General features: G+C 35.0%; 1 protein-coding gene across 9 annotated transcripts in view; it reads right to left on the bottom strand.

Moving 5' to 3' along the window:
- Positions 1-23769, bottom strand: part of ACAP2 (ArfGAP with coiled-coil, ankyrin repeat and PH domains 2) — a 151849-nt gene that overhangs the window by 5541 nt on the left and 122539 nt on the right. For 7 of the 9 annotated variants that reach the window (XM_040484928.1, XM_040484924.1, XM_040484926.1 and 4 more), the window contains 13 exons: positions 23441-23492; positions 21885-21985; positions 21197-21302; positions 12684-12892; positions 12279-12348; positions 9771-9862; positions 8009-8193; positions 7514-7618; positions 7039-7131; positions 5528-5715; positions 4804-4913; positions 3350-3460; positions 988-1049 (listed from right to left, as the gene is read on the bottom strand). In XM_040484928.1, the coding sequence (XP_040340862.1) occupies positions 988-1049; positions 3350-3460; positions 4804-4913; positions 5528-5715; positions 7039-7131; positions 7514-7618; positions 8009-8193; positions 9771-9862; positions 12279-12348; positions 12684-12892; positions 21197-21302; positions 21885-21985; positions 23441-23492 (1484 nt within the window). The remainder of the gene's footprint in view (positions 1-987; positions 1050-3349; positions 3461-4803; positions 4914-5527; positions 5716-7038; positions 7132-7513; positions 7619-8008; positions 8194-9770; positions 9863-12278; positions 12349-12683; positions 12893-21196; positions 21303-21884; positions 21986-23440; positions 23493-23769) is intronic. The other 2 variants (XM_040484929.1, XM_040484932.1) reach the window with 1 other exon arrangement.

The following is a 23769-nucleotide window of genomic DNA, read 5'->3' as shown; positions in this document are numbered from 1 at the left end:
CTTTTACTAATACTTATATGAATTTAAAACAGATAAATTAGGAATTCATATAATCAAATTCATGAAACTGGAGATCCAATGATTACTCTTTTCTTCGTGAAGAATGTCTAACTAGGATGTGTTCCTCAAAGAAAGGAATCTGATTAGCAACATTTCTTCCTTTTCTTGACATCCTGACTCAAAGGTGAAAATTACACAAAATGAGACTTGGGCTGATCCTGAGTTGAGATTTCTCTAACAAGTTTACTTTACCATCAGGTTAATGAAATACTGTTCTAAATACTTACATTTACCCAACAGATAATGTACAATTGCTCGGGGCAAAGCTACAAGGTAAAGTGAGACCTTTTCTCTATACCTTTTAAACTAACTCCATTCCCATTCCGGGCTTCTTAAACTACTAGTAGATTTTATTTTTAACTCTAAAACTTATCTTTAGATCAGAGTGCAAAACTCTTAATTCAATAAACTTTTTTCTAGGCATTTTCCATACTGACTTTTTATATGCCAAACACATGGTGATTTGTATTTTTCCCTGAACGCAATTCATAGAAATTCCCTGAATAACAAAAAGAAAACAATTCTGTTATATTCACTTGACAGCTAAAGAGAATTCCAAAATGAAAATGACCATTGTGCTGCTGTGAGGGTATAAATATAGGTCACCATTCCATCCGCGTCACTGGAATGTATATGGAAGACATCTGTACAGCAGGTAACGAAGTCAGCAGCCAAAGTTGAACACAGCAAGTAAATGTGTACTGGAATAGGAATAGTTACGGACTTCTAAAGGCTCGGGAGTTAGCTGCTCCCGAGAATTCAGTAAGTACAATACATAACAACTCACAATTTACAAGTAAGTTATAAAAACTCCAGAATATTAAGCCAGTCTGCTAAAGAACTATGAATCTTCCAATTGTAAACTAATAAATTCCTGAATGCATTTCTTATACTGCATTTCAGTATGGTTATTAGTAGAATATTGACCTGGCTGTCCATAAAGTCCTTCTGATTCCCGCATCTCTTCATTCATTCTTGCTAAACGTAACCTAAAATCAAAGGAAAGGATTTTTAGATAAAGTATGTAATGAAACCACAAACCAATGAAATGTATAAGCAGATAAAACACACTTTTTTCTCTCTTTTTTCTCTTCCTAGTGTTTACCACTATAATAGATGGGGTTTTAGTTTTAGTTTCCCTTTATACAATTCTCATGAGAGAATATAATAAAGATTTCTTTTTTTAACTATTTTTAAGTAATCTCTACACTAAAACTGGGGCTCAGATGTACAACCCCAGGATCAAGAATCGCATGCTTGCCCACCAACTGAGCCAGCTGGGTTGGCCAGCTGGGTGCCCTGACAATAAAAGATTTCTAACAAATACATTTCATCACTGTTTAAGCAGGACCTTTGGAGCACCTCCAGGAGCTTACTTCCTGACTTCAGAGACTCCCCGGCTTCTCCAGCAACTGTTCAAAGTATTGCTTCTACAGTATGGAATGTCCTACTGTATGGTTTAAGTTTATTCAGCTTCACCCTGAGGTGAGGTAGTTCCAAAAATGTAAATGGCATGTGTTATGTCTAAATAGTGGAAACGTATTTTGATGTATTAAATGACCATAGGTTGCTAAGATTTTACCAAGGTTACCATTCGGTTAGACACTCTTTTGTGGGGTATTCATCCTGGCAGCAGGAAGATATACAGCACTGGATTAAGAAGACAAGAATTTCCTTCCATTTTTGTACTAACCTTAAACAATTCTGAAACAGGCAAATGTCACCTTCAGTGCCCCTTCCTACTTTTCACTATTTGTCTGTCCTTCGGGCCACCCACCTTCAGGCAGTGGGTGCACTGCCCACCGAGACTTATATCACCCTCTTCTAACGTGCACTTCTGGCAACTGCAGCATCTGACGTGAGCTTTCCCTCTATCCAAAATACTACCACTCCCTTCCATCTCTTTTCATAACCACTGTGTGAATTAATAGCGCCTTAGGTCTCTCTTTGGTATTTGGACTTTTCAGAGAGGACCATTACTTTAAAAAATTATTAAATGAAACTGAAGTCTTCACACAAAGTAAAATGAGAAAATTTAGACAATTTGGGAACAGATATTTCTGAGGTAAAGGGGCCATTATTATAAGAACTGCCTGGGAAGCTGCATCCAGGGTTCCTTTCTCTATGCTATTCCTATCTTTTCTTTAATAACTTCTCTTTCTCCAATTGTGAATCTATAATAATTTAATAGTTCTAAATTTTCCTCCAATAGTCTCCACAATTATAATAACCTCTCCAGTGGGGAAAGGACACTGAGTGCAGAGAAAGCATGTTTTACTGTTTTGCCTTGTGTTTTAATTTGGCAGGGATCAGGGAGGAGTGATATATGACAAGTCAAGAATTCTCAGTGGCAGCTCAGGAGTTCAAGGCAGTTGGGAAAGTTTCCCTTTGTAGGTGACTGAGACTCAGTAGTGTGAATGAAACTATCAATACTCATATAACAGGGGATCAGTAATTCTGGGTTTCAGGCAACACAGAACAGAACGAGTAAGTGACTTCATACAACATATTTCCTACATCACAATAAAGTGTAAGTGGCAATCACTTTTTTAGATTCCAGTGTAAACAAACAACTTTGATCTAAGATGAAAATCAAATTAAGATCTCAAAAGTCTTTCTTTAACAGATCATATTCAATTGTATTCAAACATTAAAAAACAGGTATTTTTATCTTAAGATAGAGTATTCATGTAAACAACTCCTTAAAAAAAATAAGCACAAACGGATCCCTAAGCATCACTGCCCAAAGGCAATGCAACTGCAAAAGTTGCTAACATCAGTGCAGCTGTCCTCCCTACTTATAATCCTCTAACTCTTAAGGTAGAATAAATGCAGATTTTTGAACAGAATAATTGCCTGTTACTGTACCAATCCACCCCCTGCCCTAGTACTGTAGTGAAAATTAAAGAATCCATTTTAGAGAAGACATGGGTTTTCTGTTCCTACTGGTCATGCAGGATTTAAAAAGTGGCTAAGGACATGGGTTTTAGAGCCAAAATTCTTAGTTTCAAATCCCAGCTCCATGAGCTACCAGTTTCTCAAATTATCTGCAGCGTGGTATCGTTATAAAATAAAGCTAATAATATGTTCCTCATAGGGTTGCTGTGAGAGCCAAATAAGTTCCTATATGTAATACATTAAATGTGCTTAAAAAGGTACATGGTACACATTAAACAATCAAGTTTATAGTTCATACCTATGCATGAAACTATGTTCGAACCTAAGTACTACACTGAAACTAAGTACTACAACTGTCTGAAAAATAATCAAGGAAAAAGAAGACACTTACAAGGTCACTATATCAGCATTGGCTGCTTCCACAGCTATAGTCAAAGGGTCTTTCCCTTCTTCATCAGTGGCATGTTGATTGGCACCTCGTTTTAGGAATAAACATACCTGCCTGTTTAAGGAAACAGTATTTTTAATATATGGCCAATAAGAAAAAAATATTAGTATTCACCATAAAAAAATCAAAAGCACCATCTCACTTAAAGAAATAGCATTTCATTAGGAAATTCTTGACTCATTCTATAACTATTTATTGAACAATAAAAATTTACCATGATCACCATTTTACAAATCTCAAGGTGTTTTCCCCTTTTAACTTGGTGCTATGTAGGATGGTGAGATGTATAAATTATGGTCTCTATCCTCAAACAATATCAGAAAAAGATGTACATATATTTCCATGAACTTAAACAAAACAGCATCACTTAAGGTCATTATTTGGGAAAGAAGGAAGCCAAGGCAACGTTAACATTATACCAACAATAATTCAACAGCAAAGAAGGTAATCCTCCACAAATATTGATAACTTGAAGAAACTGACAAAAATGAAAAAATATGACAGAATGAGTAAATGGAGTCTATGAAGTAAAATGGGAAGAATGATTGTTTAAGAAGAAAATACACAGATGAATCAAATACAATCACTTTTAAGTATCCGAAAGTTTGTATGATGAAGTCATTGAACTCAGCATCTCTTTGCTGACAGAAGGAAAGCAAACTATGATAAGAATAGAAAATGCTTTAAAAAATACAAGATGCTTCAAATAAACATAAAAAAAAAAAAAATACCCAGCTTCTTGTTTATTGGGGTAATAAGAATTGGATATCCTGAGATATTTTATTTAAAAACAATCATCTATGACACAAATTTTTCATTTAAGGTCAACATTTTGACTTCATTTGTACCTTCTATTAGAAAGTCCATTTTCAAAAAACAACAACAACAACAACAACAAAAGTAATTTTCAAGGCTTTATTGTTCTGTGAGTCTAAATACTGCTTCAGAAGCCTCCATATCAATAGCACAAGCTAAAAGTTAAAGTCTGACTTTAGGTACCCTGTGAGAAAACTAAAATGTCCAAAGTTATAAAATTCTCCCCAACTGCACATGCTATGTATATAAATATGTGAACATGCATAAATACATACATAGACTTAGTTGTCTGAAAAAAATCACCATAATTTCAGTAACAGTTTTAAATACTAAAACTGATCTACATAAATGGCAAGTAAAGTTCAAAATAAGCTTTGCAATGTTCTTTTCTGAAAAGTAACAGTAGCTTTTTTCTGCAGGAGATTTTTAAAATTTGAAATTCCATCATGACAATATAAGTCACAGGAAGGTATCATTTTACAAACTCTACTTAATGACCTTAGCCTAAGAAAAAGCAAAATGATATTTCAAAATAATTTTTCAAATAAAATCTAGTTAAATATGCAAGCTCAACAGCTTACCCTGTGTGCCCCAAGACAGTGGCATGGTGCAGTGGGCCCCGCCCTTGCACATCTCTTTGGTTCACATTAGCACCATTCTGTAGAAGAAACTCGCATGTCACCAAAGAACCCTTAGGAGAAAAAAAGAAGATAACAATGTACAAAAAGCAAACAATAATATATTTCTATTAAAAACAGGTCTTTACTCTAATAGCCTTTATGTTTTATTTTCTCCCAAAAGAGAAAATACTCCCCAGTGAAAGCAGAGAAATGATAAATTATTTTCTTCCGAAGAATGACTTCTTTTTTAACATTTATTTATTATTGAGAGACAGAGAGACACAGAGCGTGAGCAGTTGGAGGGGTAGAGAGAGGGGGAGACACAGAATCTGAAGTAGGCTCCAGGCTCTGAGCTGTCAGCACAGAGCCTGACACGGGGCTCGAACTCACAAACTGTGAGATCATGACCTGAGGGCAAGTTGGTCGGTTAACTACCCAGGCGCCCCGCCAAGAATGACTTCTAACAGGGATTCAATTTGCAGTGTGATCTAGCAAAAGACACTACTTTCATTACTAAAATTCTCTTCCACTGAGAAAAAAACCTGACCTTACGTAATCACAGTGATACTCAGAAATCACTACTAGCATTTTCTTCTACTTTCCAACCCATCTCTTAAAGCAAAAAATAATGCTAAAGCTATGTTCAGAATGAATTATGATTTTTTTACAATGTATGAATTCATACCCCTAAAACAGCCTGAATAAGTGGTGTTGCTTTATTTTCCTCTGAATTAGCCCAGTTCACATCTGCACCATGAGCCAAAGCCTCAGCCATTTTAGGAAGATTTTTTTCATATGAAGCCCTATAAAGCTGGAGTCCCGGATTAAGATGTTTAGAGTCGAGAAACACAGAAGAATCTTGCCTTTCTCCTTCTGTAAAGCAAACAAATACATCAGTAAAAATGGGGAGGAAGGGAGAGAATGGGAAGTTATTGTTTCAGAGGTACAGGGTTTCAGTTTTGTGAGATGAAGACAGTTCTGTGGCTGCATTGTGGTAACGGCAGCACAAGGGTTAAGAAATTCAATGCCATGCAGCTGTCCGTTTAAAAATGGTGAAGATGTAAATTTCATGTTACGTATGTCTTACCACATACATAGCAAAATGTTTTTAAATTTTTTATTTTTAATTTTATTTTTTTTAGTTTACATCCAAATTAGTTAGCATATAGTGCAACAATGATTTCAGGACTAGATTTCTTAATCCCCCTTACCCATTTAGCTCATCCCTCCTCCCACAACCCCTCCAGTAACCCTCTGGTTGTTCTCCATATTTAAGAGTCTCTTATGTTTTGTCCCCCTCCCTGTTTTTACATTATTTTTATTTCCCTTCCCTTATGTTCATCTGTTTTGTCTCTTAAAGTCCTCATATGAGTGGAGTCATATGATATTTGTCTTTCTCTATTTACCACATTTTTTTAAATGAGCCCTTACTACAATGTAGCACAATGTAAAAGATGTAAAAGTAACCACTAATTTAACAAAAGAGCTAACGGGAGGTTTTCACAAAAATATATTATTCCCTGACGACTCCCCAAACAGTCAAACTTCTCTTATAAAGACATCCATTGGTATACTAGGCCTTTGTGGTCCTGCCAATATGCAATGGGAGGTTAATTACACTGTACTAGATTAAAATTAGGTATATTCCTATATGCCTGGATTTAAAAAGGATGGTAAAAATCCATGAAGAATTTTACTACTAGACCAAACCTCACTTTATGCCTAGGATGGTCCAATATCATCATAAGTTATAGTACAAGCAATTCAAGTAATTCAGAAAATGCTCACTACCCTGAATATTCTGTAAGACCAAAATCATGGGAATCATGAAGGAGAAAATATAGGAAGAAAGCACAGATCCAAAGAAAAATATAATGGGGAGAGAGTTGTTAATCTCTTTCTCCTGATAAGATAGCTACATTAGATAAATAAATATAAATATAAAATAAATAAAACATACAGTTCATGTGGACTAAAAAGTATACTTAGCAACTGAGTAGGCACTTTTAGCCCGTATCATGAGGCTTAGAAGAATGTACAGCTAGGAGAGAACTTCCAAATCCACTTTCTCATTTAACAATACCTTCTAAAAGGCTAACCACTTCCTTTAAAAACTATTTAATCAAGATTAAGCACTAACCACATGCATTTTTCAGCAAACAATACTAATTAACACTGAATTTCACCAAAACTCACCAGTCTCATATAAACTATTGGCAGACACTGTCGAGGGTAAAGATTCTCTTCCATCATCAGAAATCTGCTGGATTCCACTATCATTACTTTTAACTGTTTTAAAGAAAAATCAGCTAGTGATTAAAGTTCACACCATTAGAAAACAATCTACTCCAAACAACAAGGTTTTAAAATGAGTTCTGATAATACATCAACATGAACTCAGCCACCATCAGAATACATTTAACACAATTTTAATCCTTTTGAACACTTAGCTTATCAAAATATGAATCAATCACAAAGCCTGAAAATAAACTTATCTTCAGAGTCGCAACACATCTCATTACCCCATATGTCAGGGGTGGTGAAGAGCTTAATTCATTATGACTGTAAGTAATGTGTAATTCTGAGACAATGGGTAACATCTAGAGAAATGGCCACACCGCACAATGACCACTGGCACAGACTTGGAATGCTCCACAAGAGTAGTACTTACTACTACGTAGTTTTGAAGAAGTATCAAAGTAGGAGAAGAGTGAATCTAGCTCATCAGGACAGAACAGAGACTCCCGCCTGGCCTCGTCGCTATTTACAGCAACCACTGAGGACATGCAAGTTAGCAAAGCACAAAGCAGGCCATAAGAAGGGAAAAGGGCAGGAAAAAAACGTTACTGGGAAAAATTTAGGAGGAAAAAAATAGGAAGGATATTAGGTAGTTAATCAGATATTTAGGGCTTGTTGCCATGATAGATTTATAATTCCCATCTCCCCTTGCACTCTAAACAGTTTTATTCCCTAGAATATACACATTACCTAGAAATGTGAGTTACGAAGATGCTATTTAAATTTAACCATTTTAAAGACATAGAAATCCAATTTTTCCTTACAATATGCAGAAGGAAACAGGTCTTTTAGCATTTAAATAATCTACAGTGGCTACTAATTCAGAGATGAAGAAAGCGACTTCAGTTTAACAAGTAAGCTGTAATACCTGAACTTGGGGGAGGTACTCTGACTTGGTCACCTGGCCCAAGTTTAGAAATGCTCAGCCTCTTTTCTTCGCAACTTTTGGAGACAATCCTTTTTTCCTGCTCAGGAGGTGATGATGATATAGAATATTTATCCACAAATTTCCTCTCCACATATTTTGCTTTGATATATGTCTCTTTCTCCTGTCTGGTATACATAAAAATGTCATGATGTTCTGCTTAATCTCTTAGTATGGCTGAAAAGAAGCCATTATATATTGAATATCTCAAAAAAAGTCACTAAATGTATTACAAGTTAAAACTAAATTTGTGACATTATGCAACATATTTCCCTTCCAAATATTTAATAACTTACGATCTCATGTTCAAATGAAATACAAACAATAGACTAAACGAAAAATCACAAGTATAAACATGGCACTCTCTATTCTCTTAATTTCTGTGCTCTTTCATTTCTATACATGTTCCCTTGTGCTTTTTACAAAATGAAAACCATTACCAAGAAAACTATAAAAATTTATGGAAATTAATTTCATTTTACTGCAATAGATAATGTCACATACTGAACTATCACTATTGATGGCCATAATTTTTCCTAAGACAACTACTTTAAAACAACAGCATTCCTAACTAAGGAGGAAGCAAATATGTCACATTTTAAACTTTATGATACAATCATAAAATACCAAGTCTGTTTTATACCTTTTCTTACTTATATCCTTTTGAAATGGTTAAGTCTTTGGCTGAAATAGAAGGATATTTCAAGGTCTGAAATAACTCAGCCATGCTTTACCAAATAATCTCATTTAAATGATATTAGTGCAGACAACAATAACTTTAAAATAGTATTGATTATACATACAGATTTAGTCAAACATAAAATCCCAACATAGGATTATGGCAAATAAAATTTTAGTGCTAAAAATAAAGAACCATGAAAACTAAAAGCAACATCAACAATAAAAATTAACTATGTACCTTGAAGGCACTCTTAGCCACTTCATTCAAAGAGCCTCCACATATAGAATTAGAAGTATAATTCAAACATAGCAACTAAGTACTCTCCCCTACCAGAAGCTACCCTTTCACCTTTAATTCTTTAACATCATAATGCCATTTATTAAGTATGTGTTTCACAGATATTTACTGTACTAAGTTAAACAATGTAAAATTATTCACTGTTGGTAATAGAAACTTGATCCTTAGAGACATTAATGAACAGATTATCTCTTTTTAAACCCCTGCCAATAACAGAATTGGTCTACTTTAACTGCTAAGAGCTTTTATAGTCTATGTAGAGACTTAATTTTTGAGATTGTCATCTGGAGACTATAGTTTATTATCTAATCAATAACAAATAATTATCTAACACATACCCAAGAAAGAGATAGCCATCTTTTTAAAAAAAATTTTTTTTAATTCTTTACTTTATGTTGAGAGAAACAGGCAGACAAACAGACAGCAGGGGAGGGGCAGAAAGAGAGAATCCCAAGCAGGCTCCATGCTGTCAGTGCAGAGCCCAACATGGGGCTTAAACTCACAAAGCATGAGATCAGGACCTGAGCCGAAACCAAGAGTCGGACACTTACCCAGCTGAGCCACCCAGGTGCCCCAAGATTGCCGTATTTTAACAGAAGCAGTAATGCTCTCTTCTAAACAGTCTGTCTCAATATTACGTATCAGTTATAGTGAAATAAAATCATAGCTATACTCCTGCTTACGAAAAATAAAAGGGTAACACATGGAGACAATTGAAATTAGTACCTTTGTCCTGGTTGTGGTTTCTTTATTCCCAATTTTTCCACTTTAGCTTCATAAACTCGGTTTATAACATCATTTCCCAATTCACACATAAGCTGTTTGGCAGGAAAATAGGAAAATAAGGTACAAATTCCTAAAAATACTGTAACAGTCCTTAAAGCAAATACAGCTAACTCATTCCTTTTGCTGTTCTGCAAATGCTGATCCCACAAAGTTTGAAGTTAAAACAAAATGAGACAAGGAAGTAAGAGCAATATCATCATTTTGCTATTACCAGAATACCTCCCCCTAGAAGACTGCCACTAATACAGGAAAAGGTCTCTCCTCACTCATCGTCCCTCAACTACGGCTAGCACAATGCTGCAGATTATTCACAATGCTTGGTAAATTAAATGAAAAAAGAAGATTGAGGCCAAACAGGTTAAGTTTTAAACACCTCAAAATGGAAGTACACTATTTTCTCTTTATATTTTATATATAAGAATTGCAAAATGGGGCACCAAGGTGGCTCAGTCGGTTAAGCATCTGCCACTTGATCTCGGCTCAGGTCATGATCTCAGGATTCGTGAGATCAAGCCCCACCTCATCTGGCTCTGTGCTGATAGCGCAGAGCCTGCTTGGGATTCTCTCTCTCCTCCCATCCCCCCACCTCAAAATAAATAAATGGAGTTAAAAAAAAAAAAAAGAATTGCAAAATATTTTGTTTAAAATTTTCAATTTTTTAAAAAAATTTTTAATGTTTTTTTTTAATTTATTTTTGAGACACAGAGAGGCAGAGCACGAGTGGGGGAGGAGCAGAGAGAGAGGGAGACACAGAATCCGAAGCAGGCTCCTGTCTGAGCTGTCAGCACAGAGCCCGACGCGGGGCTCAAACTCACGCACTATGAGATCATGACCTGAGCCAAAGTCGGACACCCAACTGCCTAAGCCACTCAGGTGCCCCTCAATTATTTTTTTAATGTACCAGACAGCTAGCTATGTTTCAGCCAAATTTTAAAAATTGAACTTATTAATAAGTTCACATCTACAAAACTGATGCAGAAATTAGATTTCTACCTCTCATTCCCCCACTTTCTTCTCCTTTGAATTCATAACAATTAATACAATCTATCTAATTAGGGCTCTACCTTAGCAACTAATTTATCACTTTCATCCAGATGTTTACACAATAATTCCACAAAGCAGATTTTTTTTGTACTTTACATAATTGAGAGGATCACCAGTTTATCTATGGATTAAAATAAAAATACAAGTACATTGAGAACACAATTTTTGGGGCGCCTGGGAGGCTCAGTCGGTTAAGTGTCCAACTTCAGCTAAGGTCATGATTTCGTGGTTTGTGAGTTCCAGGCCCGAATCGGGCTCTGTGCTGACAGCTCAGAGCCTGGAGCCTGCTTCAGATTCTGTGTCTCCCTCTCTCTCTGCCCCTCCCCCGCTCCCACTGTGTCTCTCTGTCTCTCTCAAAAATAAAACAAACATTAAAAAAAAGAACACAATTTTCAGACAGAAGTAAATGCAGAATATACCATAATCTCTAAATGAATATATATTTTTCTACAATATGGTAAACCAAATGATGGGAATTAAAAGGAATATATCATTAACCAATATATGAGTTTTATAAATCTTACCAGAAACCCAGTTGTGATTTAAATTACTTACGGCATTTCCATAGATATGAGTCCTTACACAAGGATAAAGGATGTCTTAGTTGGACCACTTATCTTGAGAAATGTAAATTTGTAAAAGGTCCTATGCTAAAATGGCTCAATGATAACAACATGCTACACCAATCCATTAGGGAGTGCACTAGTACATCTTATACTTTTAACAAAAATTGATATAATTATAAAGGATTAAAATTAAGGCACATAATTGAAGATCATTCTTTGAGAAAACATAAAAACGTAGGAATGTGTTTTCCTTAAAAGATGAAGTGATTTGCAGTTAAGAGCGTTACATAAACTTAGCGATTCTTAAAAAAAACCCAAAAGAAAACACCAGATTTGCTAAAATAGCCTCAGATGCGTTCCAATACAATTTATTGTTAGCATGGAGAAACTCATACATTTTATTTATTTATTTGTTTTTAAAACAAATATTTACTTATTTTGAGAGTGTGCACACACACGCCTGCCAGCCAGGAAGGGGCAGAGACAGGGAGAGAAAATCTCAAACAGGTTCTGCTCAGTTAGCACAGAGCCCAAAGTGGGGCTCAAGAACTCACAAACTATGAGATGGTGACCCAAGCCAAAATCAAGGGTCAGACGCTTAACTGACTGAAGCACCCAGGCACCCCTATTTCTTTCTTTTTTGAGTAGGCTCCATATCCAGTGGAGCCCAACACAGAATTGAACTCATGACCTGAGCTGAGATCAAGAGAGGGATGCTTAACCAACTAAGCCACCTAAGCCACCCCTAGAAACTCATACATTTCGTAAATCAAGATTCTAAAATCCTGTCATTTTATGTGAAAATCTGAAATATTTTTAAGCAAGTATTTTATTTTACCTTCAAAAGTTCAGGCTCCCAGGTATCTAAAGTTAAAGATCGTACTTTTGAAAAATGAACTCCAAGACTCCTAAGTAGGGGGAAAAAAAGACTATATTAATATACAAAACCATCAAGTCTCTATTTGCATAATATGCAAATTACTTGTCTCTTTTAATGGAATATAGTCGCTAATACAGCCCTCAACATGTATGTAAATAAGGAGAGTCCTTAAATGGTAAATGGTAAAACAAAATCCTCTAAAGCACTCCGCAAACCAGAATTTTATCCACTCTACAAAAGGTACAAATATACAAATGGCAGTCAAATTAAGGCAAGTGGAAAAGGCCCCCTAACCAATGGGACACAATAATTTACTATGTGTTTATCCAAAAGAAGTCTCTCACCCTGTGTAGGCCTACCCACCGGTGAATCCCAGAACACTCGATACACAGGGTGATGCCCAGGTTGATGCTGGCCCACCGTGGGTCCGCCAGACCACAGTCACAACAGCTGGCATTGCCAGGGATACACTGGACTCGCTGCAGTGCACTTTCTCCTTTCAACGATTTATCTTTTGACTCATTTCCAGAATCCAGGCTTCCTGTGGATGGAGATGATTTCTTATCCAGCTTCTAAAAGAATTAAGAATTATTTGTTTAAAAAAAAAAAGATTAATACTATGCTGCACATTACATGCTCCAAACAAAACCTTCCAATCAATAAATTGAGGGCTTATTATGAGCCTAAGCCAGGCACTATTCTAGGCATTACAGATTTAATGATAAAAAGATACAGCTAGCTCCATCAATTGGCATTTAGTCTTGTCAGAAGAAACACAAGCATTGGAAATAATATATATATTTATATAAATAAATATTTACATTTATTTTCTATTTAATATTCATATATATGTATTATATATAAAATAAGTGACAAAGGAACATGTGTATAAGATATGAGGGCAAAGAGAAAGGGAAACACTTATTTAACATGCAGAACCAGAGACGGATGGAATAAACACAAAACTATTAATACTCAAGAATAAAATTAATATTATTTTATACCAGAATTTTCCAAGGTATTCAATGAACTGCAAGCAAGTTGTTTCAATTACTGCAGTGAATAACTGGAAATCATATGTCGTTTTACTAAAGAACAAATCAATTAAATAATTATTTTTTTAATGTTTATTTTTGGGAGAGAGTGAGTGGGGGAGGGGCAGAAAGAGGGAGACAGATGATCTGAAGCAGGCTCTGTGCGGATAGCAGACAGCCCAATGCTGGGTTCACACTCATGAACCACAAGATCATGACTTGAGCCGAAGTCAGACGCTTAACTGACTGAGCCACCCAGGTGCTCCCAAATCAATTACATAATTATAATTATATTCCCAGCAAGGGAAGTGAGAGCCTGAGGAGGGAGAAGAAGGCACTGGTGTGAGGGTCCAGAGCCTGAGTAGGGGCAGGTGGCAGCAAAGAAAGGATGTTGGTTACATACAGGGGGACTGATCATATAAGTAAACATGTTAAAAATAAAAGTGAGCCATATTTTTCTCACTGCAGAATAAGGGTTATTTATATGGAAAGGGAGAGAATTAGAACAAAGCCTGTTGTGTGTGATTAGAACTGGAGAAAACAAGAGGCATACTAATGGTTTTCAGTATAAACAGATATATAAAGAAATACAGATGTAAACGTGTATATGTGTACATACATACATATATTCCTTTATCTTGGTTTCTAAAAGCCATTCACCACCAAAAGGAACTAGGACTCTTTGGAGAATTAGCACTGGTGCAGAGAAAGTGCAAGATGAACCTGGAACGTCTCATCATGCTAGAAAGTAAGGAGGAACTCAGACTGAACTAAGACATGATAAGAACATACCAAAAGGATATAGAAGCCAGCGTTCCACTGGCCCAGTTTGGGCCAATTCAAACAATAAAACAAATAATGATAGTAATGGATTATAATACATTGAAAAAACTATACTGACATAATTAAATTAAAAAAAATTAAAGCTTAAAAAAAAGCTTAAAAAAATAAATAATAAATAATTAAATAAATAAATAATTAAAGTTTAATGAGGAAAAAATATTCACATAGTCTCAAAGAACCTCCCCTTACAAATACTTCTTACCTACCAAGCGAATGTTACAGTACAGAAGCCTAGCAGACACCACCTTAATCAAGTGATCAAAGTTAACATCACCAATAATGGGACAAAGTTATGTGTCACCTGAGAATGCAGTGAGAAAAACACAGCATCATTTATATAATACACCTCCAAAGATGCATAATCTTGCGAGCAAGCATCGGATAAACTCACATTAAAGGACATTCTACAAAATAACTAGCTTGTTACCTTGAAAACTACCAAGGTCAAGAAGGTCAAAGTAAGATTGAGGGACTATTCCTGAAGGAAGGAAACTAAAGAGCTCTGACAACTAATATTACCTGTGCTTCTGGACTGAATCTTTCTGCTGTAAAAAAACATTACTGGGACAATTGTTAAAGACGTCTGGAATTAAATGGTAGCCATATTTGAATGTTCATTTCCTGATTATGATGGCAGTACCATGGTTTTTATAGGACAATGTCCTAGGGTGTGGGAAATAGCACTAAAGTAATAATGGGTGATGGGGCACCAAGTTAGAAACTCACTCTGAAATAGTTTGGGGGTAAAGTTATTGTACAACATTTGGAACTTCTCTGTAAGTTTGAAATTATTTCAAAAATTTTTTAAAATCTGTATTATTAGAACATGTTCAAGAATGTGAATTATCTCATAAGCAATTATCACATAGGAAAAAGATGTCAATACAATACAGAAACCTTTTTGGCTCATTCCCAATCTTCCTCTATAAGTTAATTTTTTGCACCAAATTAGAGAAGCTGAGAGCAAAGTACACTGCACAGCAGAACCTGGGGCAGCTACCTCCAGGAACACAAGAATAAACATGACACCCATCCCCCTATTCTCCTTCTTGGATCATTTTGTCCATGTGCTTGGACTCAAAAGTGTGTATTATACTCATTCTCTCTGATCTTTATGTGTTTTGCCTTTGTCACCAAAACTCAGTAGTCTCAACCTTCTGTACCCTTCCATTAAGTTATCTTCATCAATTTTTTTAAGTTTATTTATTTTGAGAGAGAGAGAGAGAGCACATGCATGAGCAAGGGAAGGGCAGAGAGAGAGAGGGAGAGAGAGAATCCCAAGCAGGCTCCGCACTGTCAGCACAGAGCCTGATGTGGAGCTCAGTCCAACATACCGTGACATCATGACCTGAGCCAAAATCAAAACTCGGACGTCTAACCAACTGACCCACCCAGGTGCCCCTATCTTCATTAATTTTTAAAGTTAACTCCTATCTATACTGTAGTATTAATTTATTATGAATTTAATTGTTCTAATATTTTTTACTGAGATTCTAAAGTTCCTGAAAGTATTCTAGTTATGAATTTACAGATTTTTAGGGCAGCCCTAGCCCTATTTTTCCTGTAATCCTTAGAATTTATAGTGTATGATTTTTCATTACACAGGTATTTCAGCAATGCCACTAGCTTCTTCATCAGGATGATATGGATATACATGTAATTTTGTCCCCTCTCAAAACTTCGCTAAAAGCCAGAAAGGATAATAAAAGGCATTATCCTCAGCCCTTATTGGACAAAGTTGTGGTAATCCGAACATTAAGAAGAGTAAATACTGATATTGGCCATCTGTATGCCTTCTTTGGAAAAAAAGCCTATTCAAGCCCTCGGCCCATTTTTAATCGTATTATTTGTGGGGTTTTGTTTTTGTTTTTGTTTTTTTTGGGGGGGGTTGGTGTCAAATTGTATAAATTCTTTATATTTTTTAGACATTAATCCCTGATTGGATATATCATTTACAAATATCTTTTCCCATTCAGTAGGTTGCCTTTTTATTTTGCTGATGGTTTCGTTCAATTGTGATGGTTTCCTTCAATTTTGATGTAGTTTCAGTTAGCTTCTGCTTTTCTTTTCCTTGCCTTAGGATATATGTCCTATCTAGAAAAATGTTGCCATGGCCAATGTCAAAGAAATTTCTGTTTATGTTCTCTTTTAGGAGTTTTATTATTTCAGGTCTCACATTTAGGTCTTTAACCCATTTTGAGTTTATTTTTGTGTATGGTGTAAGAAAATGGTCCAGTTTCATTCTTTTTTGCATGTAGCTGTCCAGTTTTACCAGCACAATTTATTGGAGACTGTATTTTCCCCATTGTATATTTTCTTGTCTCCTTTGTCATAGATTAATTGACCATAGAAGCATAAGTTTATCTCTGGGCTCTTTATTCTGTTCCACTGATGCATTGTCTATTTTTCTGCCAGTACCATACTGTTTTGATTACTACAGCTTTGTAGTATATCTTGAAATCTGGAATTGATAACCTCTACTTTTGTTGTTCTTTCACAAGACTGCTTTGGTTATTCAGGATCTCTTACGATTCAACACAAATTTTAGTATTATTTGTTATAGTTCCATGAAAACTGCTGTTGGTATTTTGACTGTTGGGACTGTACTGAATCTGTAGCTTGCCTTGGGTAGTATGAACATTTTGACAATATTAATTCTTCCAATCCATGAGCATGGAATTGGAAGAATTAATATTGTCAAAATGTTCCATTTGTCTTCTCTTCTAGTTCTTTCATCAGTGTTTTATAGTTTTCAGAATACAGGTCTTTCACCTTCTTGGTTAAATTTATTCCTGAGTGTGGTGCCTGGGTGGGTCAGCTGAGTGTCCAACTCTCAGTTTTGGCTCTGGTCACAATCTCATGGTTCATAAGTTTGAGCCCTGCTTCAAGCTATGCTCTGACAGCGTGGAGCCTGCTTGGGATTATCCCTCTCTCCATCTCTCCCTCTCTCTCTCTCAAAATAAATGAATTAACATTTTTTTTTAAAGTTTATTCCTGGATATTTTATTCTTTTTCATACATTTGTAAATGAAATTGTTTCCTTAATTTCTCTTTCTGCCATTTCATTATTAGTATATTGAAACACAACAAATTTCTGCACATTAACTTTGTATCTAAAACTTTACTGAATTCATTACTTCTAATAATTTTTTGGTGAAATCTTTAGGGTTTTCTAAGTATAATACCATGTCATCTGCAAATAGTGACAGTTTAACTTCTTCCTTACCAATATGGATGCCTCATCAGGGAAATGCAAATCAAAACCACAATGAGGTTATCACCTTACACCTGTCAGAGTAGCTAAAATCAAAGAGACAAGAAATAGTAAGTGTTGGTAAGGATACGGAGAAAAAAGAATCCTTGTGCATGGTTGGTAGGAATGTAAACGGTACAGCCACTGTAGAAAACAGTATGGAAGTTCCTCAAAAAATTAAGAATAGAATACTATATGATCTAATAATCCCACTACTGGGTATTTACCCCAAAGAAAATGAAAGCACTAATTCTAAGAGATATATGCAGCTCTACATTTACCACAGCATTATTTACAACAGCCAAGATATGGAAGCAACCCATCTATCTACTGATAGATGAATGGATAAAAATATGTATACGTGTGTACACACACATACACACACACACACACACACACACACACACACACACACACACAGGAATATTATGCAGCCACAAAAAGGGATGGGATCCTGCCATTTGTAACTACATGGATGGACCTAGAGGGTATTATGCTAGGTGAAATAGGTCAGACAGAGAAAAATACATATGATTTCATATATATGTAGAATCTAAAAAACAAAACAAATGGATAAACAAGTAAAGAAACAGACCTATAAACAGACAACAAACTGATGGTTGCCAGAAGGATGGTGGGTGAGGAATGGGCAAAATAGTAAGGGGAGTGGGAGATAAAGGCTTCCAGCTATGGAAAGAGTAAGTCACAGGGATGCAGGGTACAGCACAGGTAATACAGTCAATGGTGTGGGAATAACACTGTACAGTGAAGATGGTTAATGGATAATGGATAGAGGTACCGATTACTGTGTTCTATACCTGAAGCTAATATAACATTGTGTGTCAACTATACGCAAATAACTTTGTAAAAAAAGAGTAATTACTGTAATTGGGACCGATTGTACCTACAAATTTCCATGAGTTCATGATACCCAAGAAATTAGTTATCTGTCCCCACCTAAGATAGCTAATAAACTAACCAAATGTGGTAATTAAAAGAAAAAAATCAAGCATTTTATTACAGTAACTAAATAACTCCAGCTGATAAATAAAAGCTGTATGTAACATAAGAATTCAAGTTAACCAATATAGATGGGATCACAGAATTAGAAAATTATAATTTTGCAATTCCTAATGAAATCACAAATTCATCTGTAAAACCATTACATGAGTGGTTGATGGGGGACTAGATCTTATGAGGCCAACGTAACACAAAATAGATTTACTACACAAAGTAACAAAGACTAGGGAAAAGGGAATGTAACTTTACACTGGAGGAGTCATATTGTCATCTCTCTAATCCAATGTGTTCACTTCATTTTCACACAGAAGACTGATCTTAGCATTAGTAATGGTTGGATAACCAAGTATTGTGTCTTTCCTTTTACAACGTGAAGTATACACATCACCTATTATGTAACTGTATCAGTGGGAATTCTATAGGAACTAACCTCCTCTCTTCAGCAAGTTACTGTCATGAAAAAAAAGGCCTTGTTCTAGACTGAAAGACTTTAGGGACATAACAACCAGATGCAATGCCCAGTCATAGATAAGATCATACTTTGTAAATAGGTTGCAAAAGGCATTTTTAGGACAACTGGGGACATCTGAATATAGACTGGGTAATAGAAGATATTAAGAAATTACTACTAGGTATGAAATGAAATAAGGACTGTAGTCTACTTTAGAAAGCTATTGTCTTTTTAGTTAAAAAAAAAAGGGGGGGGCGGGGGAAAGACATTTGCCCACAAGAACAGGGAGAATAGAAAAGCAAATAATAGCAACAAAATTCTGAAAGCTGGAAGACAGCTGGATGAACAGTAACTGAGCAGACCAAGGCTAAATCTTACGATGGTTGAAAGAAAAAATCTGAGTTCATCAATTTACATTACACGATACTCAAAGGGCTCAAGGATTTATACCAGTTAACCAGGCAAACGGGAATCAAAGAGGGAGAAATGACTGTTTAAGGAATAGTCAGATCCCAAGGTGTTTTCCCCAACTCTATGCCATTATGGGAAACAAATTTAGAGGTTTCTATTTAAATTAATTCAAGCTAACATAAACACAAATGACTAGGAGTTTATTTTATTCTCTGAGGAAGTAAAGCAAAGAGTCTCTAGATGGGATTTACCTGAAAGGTGAAAGGCAGAGGATTAAATGAACATATACACACTGAATACTGAGATCCCTAGCAACTAGCTCCCAGGAACCCCTGACTCCTAGGAAGCAGACTGGTGAGTCTTTTGTGGGAAATCATACCAACTGAAAAGATTCCAAAGATCCTAACGCTGGTTGTTCTTCAACAAATGGTCCAGACTTCAGAGAGGCTTATAGTCAACACACTCCTAACTACATTCTTAGAGCATCCAAAGGGGTTTTTAGTCCTTCACTTGTAACCAGAACGGATTACCAAATAGCCAAGAAAAACCTCTGACACAATGGTTCTCAACATTGCCTGTACATGGAAATCATTTAGGAAGCTTTTCAAAATATTGATGCCTGGATCCCAACTCCATTTAATTGTTCTGGGGTGGGACCTATGTATTGGGATTTTTTAAAAATCCGTGTGTTATCATCCTGTGCATCCAAGTTTAAGAACCACAGCTCTAACCCTGCATCAATGAAGACAAGACAGCTTTACATGTATAAACATTCAGCAAACAAAAAGAAACTCCTGGAAAGTTAATATGTGCTGACTGAACTAAAATATTCAATAGAAGGTTTTGGAGATTAACTGAGAAAATCTTCCAGAATGTAGAGCAAAAACACACACAAAAATAAGAAAATCATAAGATCAGTCCAGAAATTCCAGAAAAAGAAAACAGGAAAATTGGAGAGGTCAGTAATACGAAAGACTTCAACAGCAATGTTGGAAACTAGAAAAACAATGCTGTTAAAATTATTAAGAAAAAATTTAATTTTTTTTTTAAATGTTGATTTATTTTTTAGAGAGAGAAAGCCAGAGTGTGAGTGGGGGAGGGGCACAGAGAGAGGGAGACACAGAATCTGAAGCAGGCTCCAGGCTCCGAGCCATCAGCACAGAGCCTGATGCGGAGCTCAAACTCACGAACCATGAGATCATGACCTAAGCTGAAGTCGGACGCTTGACTGACTCAGCCACCCAGGCTGAATTATTATTTTCAACATAAAAATTTCACACTCAACGAAACTATCAAACAAATGTGAGGATAAAATAAAGACATTTTCAGACATGGATGGATTCACAAATACCTCATTTTCAAGAAGTTACTAGAGGAATTGGCGAATTCCATTTCTCAAGACTTACTCGTGTTCTTGCTCATAAGAATCTGTAAAATCACTGGGAAGCTGAAACCAGACTATGTGGACCCAAGACTCTACATTCAGCTTATCTTCTCCAGGGAGACTTCAACCCAGAGACAGTCTGAGCTTTCCTTTTTTGACTTTTACTAATTACTATTCTTTTATTTTTTACTAATTTTTATTAATTAGAATAATAAAATATTTTGGGGAAAAATATTTATCTTAGAATACCTTACGTCAATCTAGAACACATATTCAAATACTGAATTAAACATATGTTGAAATAAACTGATAAAGTGAAGAGAAACAAAGAGAAATTGAAATTAGATTCTAATAGTAAAACCCCATTCACTTATAAAATTCAACCTCCATAAGAAAGAATGTTATAATCATATAATGTTGCAATGAAAATTAAAAGTTTATGGCAATGTATCATTTTGTTTTGCAGTATTGTTTACTAACCTCTGATTCATCACCCTTCTCTCTATAAGCAGTAGCAATACTGGTCTGAACAGCCTTAATCCATGCCTGGCGCAGTTTTTCAGAATCTGCCTGAAGCATACAACTTCTAAAAGGAAATAACATTGTTTTCTCAGACACTAAATTAACCCCCCAAAATAATAATAAGATTTATTTCACTATTTAATAATCTTCTAACAAAAAGTTAATTCCACTGAAATATTTTATTTCATTTATCTTTAGGACAGAGTATATTCATGAAGAAATCAAGGTACCAATAAAATATAAAATAAACCGCCTATTTAAAAAAAATGACAAATTCCTGTACATTTAAAAAAAAACTTTAAATTTACCAAATATAACACCAAGGCTGGAAATATGAAATAATTATCAAAGAAACTGATCTGACATATGACTTCAGTTCATCATCAAGACAGCTAAAAAATTTTCATATGGCTACATCAATAATCTTTATGGAATTTAAAGTAAATGATACTGGGTAGAGGTTACATAAACATCTGACTGTAATACTTGTAATCACTAATTATGAAAATTTACCTTTAAAGCACTTTGTTCCTCTTTAGCACACATAACATCACAAGTAAAACCCAAATCTTTCTCTACTCAGTAAAGTTCTTTAAGACAAACTATACAAACACAAAAGGAACTCTCATTCTTTAGAACCACTTACTTTGTTGGAGAGACTACCTCAAAGCAGAAACGTCGTTCTATGTCTTCACAGTGTTTCACTGTGCACAGCCTTAGATCTTCCACTACCACGGTGGGGTTATCCTACAATAAGCAAATAAAACTCCCAGGTTTATCAACTTAGTTTTTAAACACAACTACCGATAATAACATACTTAAAAATATTACTTGGAATAAATGGGTCGTCGAATTTTAAAGATTTATATTTCATCTTATTTAAGATTAAAAATAGGAGTTATCAACAGAGATACAACTAATAAAGGTAACTCTGTCCTGTTCATAATTTTATGTGTTTCATAAAATGGCTGTACAAGGATTAAGTGAAAATATATATAAAGAGCTTAATCTAAAACTTGGTATTTAATTAATAGGTGCTCAATAAATGTTAGCATCCTATAAATTTTAATTTTCTTCCTTTTTCTTTCATATCCATTACTTTCCTGGTCCCCCCTCACATATAATAAAAGCTACTTTCCTCAAAAAAGAAGACTTTAATAGGCAAGTCTTAAGTAACTAAAAAAAAAAAAAAAAAAAAAAAAACGCCTATATACATTCTTCTTTAAATACCTAAGAAAATGAGAAAGAATCTATCATTTTTCTAGTACTTAACAAAAATATAAACTCAAAATCAAGTTTATCAGACCAGAAGAAACCATGAACTAATGAGTTAGAACAAAGGGCTTGTGTGGAATAAGCCTGCAAGCACAAAACCGAGCAAACAAAATGTCAGATCGTGTATCTCTAGAGTAAAGTGAGTATTTAAAATGTACAGTTGTATACTTCATTCACAAACACTCACAGGTAAAATTCAGGTCATCAATTAACTAATGGAGTTTTTTTCTTAATTAGTTTTAACATTCTCAAGTCTCATGTAATCTTAGTATGTCTTTCTGATAAACAAAAATTCCTTACCCTTAAAATAAGGTTCAAGAAAAGAAATGTATAAAAACAACATTAACAAATTTAGAGGTTTCTATTTCAATTACTTCAAGCTAACATTTTAATGTCATTTTTTAACATTTCCATATTATCACCTTTGGCCCTAAGGTGATATTTATTAAAAGGCATCCTTTCCTTCGGCATCAAAATAGTACTATGGAATGGCAGTATTGCTCCTGTCATACTGCTGGTCAAAGAAACGTGAAGAAACAAAAGTAATAATCCTGGGACACAGAAACACCCATCTCAAAACTGTAAGTTAAGAATTCAGCATTCCTGTGCTGACAGCTCAGAGCCTGGAGCCTGTTTCAGATTCTGTGTCTCCCTCTCTCTGACCCTCCCCCGTTCATGCTCTGTCTCTCTCTGTCTCAAAAATAAATAAATGTTAAAAAAAAAATTTTTTTTTAAAGAATTCAGCATTCAAAACCACTCTGCTGTTAAGGAGATACTGATACTTTCCACTTTTGAGTCCTCTTACACACACCTAAACATAAGACTAATGAACGATAATTTTGCATGCAGGAGTATTTACAAGATGAACAGACAGAGAACTAAAACGGAAGACTCACTGGGCTTTCACTTCATTAACAAAGCACCTACCTTAAACTTTTTCTGGTATACCAGCTGATTGTTCTGTATTGAAAACCAGCGTCTAAATAAATAAAAATAGATTAGGTTTTCATAAACATAATTTATGTCAGTTGTTAGAAATAAAATATTTGGGAAAGCACTAGAAAATCAGTTTATGTTAATTATGTTTTGAGAAGTACATTGTTTTGTTTTGTTTTATATAGACTGATGTCAATGAGATAATTATGGAAAGTAAAGAACAATTTTAAATAATTTTAAAACCACAGATTAGGAAAATAAGATTACTGTATTTTGATTCATTTTATCTCAGAAATTTATATCCTAATAACAGCAGTTAT

The sequence above is a fragment of the Herpailurus yagouaroundi genome, unplaced genomic scaffold (genome assembly GCF_014898765.1).
Source record: "Herpailurus yagouaroundi ecotype Mexico unplaced genomic scaffold, PumYag 162, whole genome shotgun sequence".
Taxonomy (NCBI): Eukaryota; Metazoa; Chordata; class Mammalia; order Carnivora; family Felidae; genus Herpailurus; species Herpailurus yagouaroundi.
Note: the sequence above shows the minus strand (reverse complement) of the source record. Positions and strands in the feature narration are given on the sequence as shown.